The 8,838-nt window shown below is 44.0% G+C and overlaps 1 protein-coding gene across 1 annotated transcript in view; it reads left to right on the top strand.

The window, feature by feature from the left end:
- Window positions 1–8,838, top strand: part of Frrs1l (ferric chelate reductase 1 like) — a 34,314-nt gene that overhangs the window by 16,119 nt on the left and 9,357 nt on the right. The window contains exons 3-4 of the mRNA XM_031377454.1: window positions 1,242–1,380; window positions 5,361–5,607. Coding sequence (XP_031233314.1) covers window positions 1,242–1,380; window positions 5,361–5,607 — 386 coding nt within the window. The remainder of the gene's footprint in view (window positions 1–1,241; window positions 1,381–5,360; window positions 5,608–8,838) is intronic.

Raw genomic sequence — 8,838 nt, 5'->3', positions numbered from 1 at the left:
CCTTCCCTTTCCCTCTCCCTCTCCCTCTCTTTTCTTTCCTGTTCTTTCTTTTGTGCTTAGGGTCATGTACATTACAAACACATGCTTTACCAGTGAGATACACCCCACTACAACATTGTGTACCATTGTGACAATGGTGGAATACAATGCTCCTTAACTAGGTGTTTCTAACTGCTGGTCCCCACTGGTACAGGATCCATAAGTCATTTGTAAGGATTTTTGTTATATTTATTTATTTATTTTGTGTACATGCCTATATGTATACCCATATGCACATATGTACATATGCACATGTAAGTGTGTGTACTTATGTCATAGCACTCAAGTGGAGGTCAGAAGACAACTTGCTGGAGTCTTCTCTTTTTCTACCATGTAAGTTTCAGGGAGCAAACTCAGGGCACCACGCTTGGTGACAGGTGTTCTTATCTATGGAGCCATCTCACTTGCTCCTCTGTAAGAAATTTGAAATTTCTCTTTTCTCCTTAGTGGTGTCCTTCAAAAAGATGTGTGTATACATAATCTTACCATCTAGAGAATGACCTTACACTGCTGTGTTTAACTAGTCTGACTGTGACTATGTTAATGGCAAGTAGATTTTATAAGGAAATCCTGTACTTGTGTTCAGCAGATACTAGATGATGTTGTCACATATGAATTGTACAAGTGTGGCTTTTGCAGAAGACCAAGAGATTAAATGGCAGCAGTTGGGCCATCACTCCTTGTTGGTAATAAGGATGTGCTCAACTCAAAAGCCCCTACGGTACAGTCAGAGGCACCACATGCACCACACGCACCACTGCAGAGAAATCCTTCCAGGAAAATCACACCATTTATCATCACACAGATGCTGTGAATTTCAGGATTTCTGTTTTTACTTCTAAATCTGTGATATTTTAACTATGAAAAGTTATAAGGAAAAATAGTCACTTTACATTTTAATTAAGAAAAAACTTGACAAGTTTTCAGCTTGGACAGATGCAGTGCAAAGCCTGTTGCAGGTTCTGACTTCACTGTACACCTTAGTTGATCTCCCTTCCTTCTCTGGACTTCAGTTTGCTTATAAAGTGGAGCAGGTCCTATCCATGGTCCCTGCTGAAGAACCTGTGTTTCCAAGATCCCAGGAAGCTACGGACGAATGTAGTTAATAGCATGGTTTGGCGCTCTTGGGTTGTACTCGGTATGCTCTCTTTCTGTGTTTGAATCATGTGAAACTAACAATGTCTCTTTTGGCAATCCTCCAGATATGGAAAGCCAGGCTGTAACGCAGAAACGTGTGACTACTTCCTTAGCTACCGGATGATAGGCGCCGATGTGGAGTTTGAGCTGAGTGCAGACACAGATGGTTGGGTCGCGGTTGGATTCTCTTCGGACAAAAAGATGGTAAGGCGTAAATCTTGACAGAAGCTGCTTTCTCTCTCTGCTTCATTGTTTTTCTTTAGATTTTAGAGGCAAATGAGTTAATCGAAGAAGTAGACACATTGCATTAGTCACAGCTCTCTAATTGCAAGTTTAAAACATTCAGAGGCCCAATGTGGTGGCGTCTCATGCCTTTAATCCCAGCACTTGGGAGGCAGAGATAGGCGGAGCTCTGAAAAAAACAACAATAATAACAACAAAACAACAACAACAACAACAAAATCAGAGGCTGGAGAGATGGCTCAGCAGGTAGGACCAGGGTTTGGTTTCCTGCATCCACATCAAATGGCTCCCAAGTACCTGCAACTCCAGTTCTAAGGGTTCTGATACCTTCTGACCTCTGTGGGCTCATGCCCATGATGTGCGCAGTGCCTATCAACTCATGCATGAACACACACATAAACAAGTACATCTTTTTTTTTTTTTTTAATTCAAGCAAGCTTTAGTAAAAAGATTGGTTGTTAGAATACAAGACATCCATCGTGTGCTACATGTAGTGTTCAGCTCTATCCACATTATGCTGCAAAGTACAAGTCTTGTGCCAGTCGTGTATCTCTTGCTACCATGTGTGTGCATTAGCTGGGGTTTAGTTGGTTTTCAGTGGGCTCATCTGAGCTTGCTGTAGTCCGTGGATTGGGTTTGATTTCCTGTGTGTGCATCAGTTAGTCTGGGAGGGGCAGCTACCCAGGACTGTTCTCTTCATAGCGTATGTGGCCAAATATCTGCTGTTTCTCTCTCCTCTACCTCACTACACATGCACACACATGCACATACACCCACGCATCAGGCAATTCTCCAGTGGACATCAGCTGGGTGTTTTCCACCTCAGTCTATTCTGATACAGTCTATGGGGAGAGAGTGTCAGGTGTCCCAAAGTGAGCATTTAGCTCAAGACTGCTCTTTTGTAGATGCCAATGTCAAGTACCAGGTTGTGATCTGATGAACTGGCTATCCTGGCTATCCTCTTAAGTTTCATTAAGTTGCCAGAACTTAGGTAAAACTTACATTTACCCACTGGGTTAATCAGCTTCCTATCACTATTAACTCATTTTAAAGAAGGCTTCAAGGGCAGAGGATATAGCTCAGTGAAAGAGAATGTGGGAGAGAGGAGGAAACTGAGTCCCAGGATCTGCTTCCAGGGGCACAGCACCAAGTATCTAACTTACTTCTATTGGGTTCCATCCCTTACATTTCTCACTATTCCCAAAAGTGCCATAGACAGGGAGCAGCCTTTACCACAAGGCCTTTGGGAGGTGCAGACCAAGGCACCACAGTGGCCATAGTAAGGAGAGTTTAGTTCTGGGGTGTTTCAAAAGCATCACTTGGGGATGGAGTGATTGCCCAATGATTCAGAGTGCTTGCTACTCTTCCAGAGGACGTGAATTTGGTTCCCAGCACCCATGTTGGGTGGCTGATCATCTCCTTTAACTAGAGCACCAGGGGATCTGATGCCCTTCCTGGCCCTTCATGGTTATCTGCATGTACATGACATCACACACACACACACACACACACACACACACACACACACACACACATACACACACGACAGTAATAGATTAACCCTCTGAAACTAAGCCAGTGGAACCAGCACCCTGACATATGAGCTGCCCACTTTGCACAGGGTGGAGGACTATTTTTCTATGGACTTCTGGGAAGCAAAGCCTGAAGTCTCCTAACTGTTAGCACCTTGGGCTATGGCGCGACTGCCCAGGAGGCCCTGTGCTTTCTCTTACTCTGCTTTGGTTCTGTTGTTGTTGTTGTTGTTGTTAGTGGTGGTGGTAGTGGTGTGTGTGTATAGTGTGGGGGAGGTGTGGGGCCCCAAGATGAAGCTGCTTTTAAGATCAGCCTGCCATTCTTCTGGTGGCCAGAGCCTGGGGGGCTGTGGCAACAGGTGTTATAGGCAGAACCCAGACCCCATCCAGTGAATCACCCCAATAAAGGAATGTCCCAACAAAGGAGAAAGAAGGAAAGTAAGAAGAACATGACTTTAAGACTAGCCAAGACTACACAGAGAGATCCTGTCTGAATATAAGAAAGGGAGGGATAGAAGCAAGGAGAGAAGGAAAGGAGGGTTGATTGGATGGCTCAGATAACAGGCCAACTGGGGAGCCTTTATAGCGGCACTGTAATATCTATAAAAGTAGAGGCCCCTCATTTCCTCTCTCCTCTCTCCACTGAAGCATGCATTAAATTAAAAAACAAAAACTTGACTTTGTCTAGCAAGAGTGATGTGCGTTCTCTTTTTAATAACCTTGAAGTTTTATGGCACAGTTTTCAAATTAATTTCTTTTTTAATAGCATCTTTGGGTTCCTATCTAAGTGACATGCCTCACAGGCTCCAGGAACTGCCTCCCCCATCATCTTTATCCTCCATGCAATGGTGCAATCGACTAATCTTTAATGTTTTTTAAATTGTTATGAAAGAAAAATCAAACCTCCAGATAGGCCACATAGATAGTTCCCTAGACTTTCCTCCCTCGCCCCATCTCTCTATCTCTCTATCTTGTGCCAGATGCATCCTCTGATAGCTGTTTTATTACAGTAGTGTTCACCTAAAATGTCTCATTTCTGACCATTTCCAGTGTATAATTTCAGTGGTGTTAATCACAATCTCTACCGTGAAGTCACCACACAGTTTCCTATTCCAGAACTAGGCGACTCAAAGGACAGTTTGCTGTCCACGTGTTGCTCTCTGCTGATGGTGCCTCTGCTGCACTATGTGTGACTAACATTACCTGAAAACTTCAATGCTATATCACAGATGTCATGATCCTTTACACATTAAATATTTAAGAGGGGGTCTCCTAAAATCAAAGACTTTGTCCTTCATTCTATGGTTTCCCTATCAAATTCAGAGAGTTTGAGATCCATAGGATAGTACTGTCAACTATATTATTTCCAAATGATCAACACAATTCTGCCTAAGGAGCCCCATTGCATTTAGTGGTCATAGCTTCTGGGCCTTTTAAATTGATGAATGGATTAGTTAACTGCTTTGGAAAGTTTTTCATGAGAGAGGCTTTCTCTGTGTAGCCTTGGCTGTCCTGGAACTCATTCTGAAGACCAGGTTGGCCTCAAAGGCAGAGATCTGCCTGCCTCTGCCTCCTGAGTGCTGGAATTAAAGGTGTGTGCCATCACTGCCTGGCCTCAGCTGAAGTTTTTTATTTTGTTTTGTTAGAATGAGCTTCAAGGGGGATTTGCCTGGCTGTGCTTCTCAGGCTACTTCATGTGGTTTTGTGCGGGAATCCATGGGTGGTAACACATCCCCCAAATGTCCCAGTGGGAATTCCCTAAAATATCAATCATTGTGATGATGGCTTTGCTCAGGTGTTTTAGACTTTTTTTTTAAAAAAGATTTATTTATTTATTTTATGTGTATGAGTACACTGTAGCTGTACAGATGGCCGTGAGCCATCATGCGGATGCTGGGAATTGAACTCAGGTCGGCCCGGCATACTGCCCCCGCCCCCCCCCCCCCCCCCCCCCCCCGCTCTGCCCCACTCGCTCCAGTGTAATAGCTGTCTTCAGCAGCACCAGAAGAGGGTGTTAGATCTCATTACGGATGGCTGTGAGCCACCATGTGGTTGCTGGGATCTGAACTCAGGACCTTCGGAAGAGCAGTCAGTCAGTGCTCTTACCCACTGAGCCATCTCACCAGCCCTGTTTTAGACTTTTTTAAAAAGTATTTTTAAAATGCCGTGTGTTTAGTTGTTTATGTGGGAGGTATGCATACCGTCCTGCACTTGTGGAGGCCACTGGACAACTTTGCAGGAGTTGGTTCTCTCCTTCTACCAGGTGGATCCAAGGAATGGAACTTGGGTCACTCTGATTGGTAGCAAGATATTTCTAATTACAGAGGTTATGGGGTATGTGTTTCTGAGTGAAAAGTTTGCAGAAGACAAACCTTTGCCTCTCTTCTCCTCAACCTTTTTCTTTGCTAGGGTGGTGATGACGTCATGGCCTGCGTCCATGATGACAATGGCAGAGTCCGTATACAGCACTTCTATAACGTGGGCCAGTGGGCAAAGGAGGTGCAGAGAAATCCTGCCCGAGATGAAGAAGGAGTTTTCGAGAACAACCGTGTCACCTGCAGGTTTAAGCGTCCTGTGAATGTTCCCAGGGATGAAACGATTGTGGACCTGCACTTGAGTTGGTACTATCTGTTTGCTTGGGGTCCAGCCATTCAGGGTAAGCCTACATTTCAGCCCCTGTATTGAACATCAGTCTCCACAGTTCACCGTTATGTGGAGTTCCACTGAGTGTGCATGAGAGCCACAAGCACTCCAAGTATTCTACATGGAGAAGAGAGTATGGGGCCTCCCTACAGAAAGTTCTAAAGAACTTACCATGCAAGGGGACTCCTGAAAGAGTGCACACATGCGTAGCTAAAGTGTGTGACACAGCATAGGATGAGCATGCCCTTCATGAAGCAGTCATATGTCTCCTGTGGAGGGCAGATATTTCTATTTACTCCTCACCCCAACCTGCAGAGGTCTAGATATCATTGACCTTGTATTATAGAGTATAAGAAAGTATAAGAAGTATATCATAGCTGGGCAGTGGTGGCGAATGCCTTTAATCCCAGCACTTGGGAGGCAGAGGCAGGCAGACTTCTGAGTTCGAGGCCAGCCTAGTCTACAGAGTGAGTTTCAGGACAGCCAGGGCTACACAAAGAAAACCTGTCTCAAAAAAACAAACAAACAAACAAAAACAAAAAACATAAAAAGAAAGATAGAAACTCAATCATCATAGCCAACTAATTAATGGTAGAAATAAAACTCAATTCCAGGTCTTTCAGACTCAAAAGCCAGGGAACTCTTTTAAGATCTATTTATTTATTTTATGTGAGTACACTGTAGCTGTCTTCAGACACACCAGAAGAGGGCATCAGATTTCATTACAGATGGCCGTGAGCTACCACATGGTTGCTGGGATTTGAACTCAGGATCTCTAGAAGAGCAGTCAGTGCTCTTAACCGCTGAGCCATCTCTCCAGCCGCCAGGGAACTCTTAACCATCATCCTTTTAATAAGAAAATACTAAAGAGGAAAGAATTTCTAGAGATTTCTCTAGAGCTTGACAGCAAGCATTAATTCTCACTTTATGACCATTCTCATGGTCACAAATCAATCAGAATACCCTTAGTTTTAGCCCGTTAATCCTCAAATATTAAGGAGGACAGCAATACCCCCGGCTATGTTGGTGAGTTGAGTCTTCTGCATGTTAGAGGTCAGGGCTGAGACTCTGTATTTCTATCAAGTTTCCTGATGATGCTGAGCTGTGGATGATGTCACTTCCTCTGGCAAAGCTCTCTGGTAGTTTCCTATCAAAGACCCAAGGGCATCATAAAAGACCTTTTAGGGGCTGGAGAGATGGCTCAGTGGGTAAGAGGACTGACTGCTCTTCCTAAAGGTCCTGAGTTCGGATCCCAGCAACCACATGGTGGCTCACGGCCATCTGTACAGCTACAGTGTACTCATACACATAAAATAAATAAATAAATATTTAAAAAAAAAAAGACCTTTTAGAGATTGCTTAAATCAAGTCATCTTGTGAGCCTTCCACCTGGGCTCCTTCCTTGCTTTTTCTTTTTCTTTTTCTCTCAGCCAGCTGCCTACTATGTGGCACAGGCTAGAGCAATCCTTAGTGTATAGCACTGCACCCAGATGATATCTGTCTTACTGTGTGTTCAGCAGCTTTCCCTTGCTTCATCTGATCTGCACCCCCCATTTCTTTCCATTGATTTAAAAATATAATCTCCCCCTTTGCCTTCTCTTTCCCTTCCCACCCATCGTCACTGGGGAAAGCATTGGATGCCAGTAGATTGGTGGTACCTTTCCATTCATTTGCTGGTTTCCCAGAGTAACCCTACTGGATCTGCAATGGTACCTTCAAGCCCTTTTAGTGTCCTGGGAAATAAATGATATTTTGGCTTGGAGAGATGAATTCATTTCAAACAGTAAGATTGGTATCTGAAAATTAGAGGTTTTAGTACTGGTCTGCCCCATGGTACCTGTATAGGCTGTTATCTAAATCCAAACTTCATTTCCTTATACCTAAAGTGGGGGTGATAATAATGCCTGCCTCACATGGTTATTGACTAGTGGGTGAAGATAAGCATGTGGAATTGCTTTAGCAAATTGAAAATTGCTGTATAGTAATCCCATTCCATCTGTGCGAGATTTCACTGAGATGTCCAGTGTTTACACTTGCCCCTATACATAATGTATACATTAGAATTCAGTATGAGTTTTACAGTGATCCTACTAATAAAGCAATCATAAATAATAGTACACTGTAGTAAGTCCTATAAAATGCAATCTTTTTCTCTTTTTAAAAATATCTTACTAGGCTGGAGAGATGGCTCAGTGGTTGGGGGCACTGACTGTTCTTCCAGAGGCTGGGCTCAAATCCCAGCATCAATTCCAGCATCCACAGTACAGCTCACAACTGTCTGTAACTCCAGGATCTGACACCCTCACACTGACATGCATGCAGGCAAAACACCAGTGCACATAAAATGAAAATAAATAATTTTTAAAAATATCTTGCTGTCTCAAACTATAGTTTTGAACTGCAGTTGACTATGGTCATTGAAAGCAGAAAGAAACCTTGGATAATGGGGACTCTTGTATGTTCAGAAGGTTGTCCTCTTAGAATCTGACATCTGAGATTTGGAAGGATCCATGTTCATCTGGGTATGTCTGATAAGTTCCCTCTGGGTTCTTTTCTCACTGCTTCCAGACAAAACAGACCCATTCCCACCCACATGCTGGCCGCTGCTTTTCTTGTTTCCTGAGAGTTCTAACATCTGTCGGTTCTATTCTTATCTCATAGAGGCAATAAACTTTGAGCTAAATCTTGAAGGAACAGAAATTCTCTTTCCCTCAAGAAAGCCATGGCTTGGAGGTGCACGGCATAGCCTAAGAGGCCAGTCAAGGACCAGCGAGGAAGGTTCTTACGCATAAACTGAGAGTGGACACTGTGGGGAGAGCCCTCCCAGGCAGCTGGGGGAAACTGTGTGTGAGGAAGCTGGAGTGGATGCTCCGTACGCTGTGTCTGGCTGAGCTCCCAGAGAAGGGGCTATAAGACACCCCTCTCAGTGCAAACCAGACTGATGGGACAAACCCAGGCATTCGGCTGCTCTGGAGACTGAGGCAGAGGATCACAAGTTCAAGGCTTGTTTGCCCTGCCAGGTTTTCAGCCTGACAAGCTTCTGGAGACCCTATCTCAAAGTAAAAAAAGCAGAACTAAAAGAAAGTTGGCACGCTGGAGCTATATAGCTCAGTGATAGATGTTTACCTAGCATGTTTATGACCTGGGTTCAAACACTCCAAAAAGCTTAATCGAGCTCCAATCCCAGGGAAGCCTTCCCATTGAACTCTCATGACTTAGTTTCCCTAGCCCAGGCTTAATATGT

This window comes from Mastomys coucha, unplaced genomic scaffold (assembly GCF_008632895.1).
Source record: "Mastomys coucha isolate ucsf_1 unplaced genomic scaffold, UCSF_Mcou_1 pScaffold18, whole genome shotgun sequence".
Taxonomy (NCBI): Eukaryota; Metazoa; Chordata; class Mammalia; order Rodentia; family Muridae; genus Mastomys; species Mastomys coucha.
Note: the sequence above shows the minus strand (reverse complement) of the source record. Positions and strands in the feature narration are given on the sequence as shown.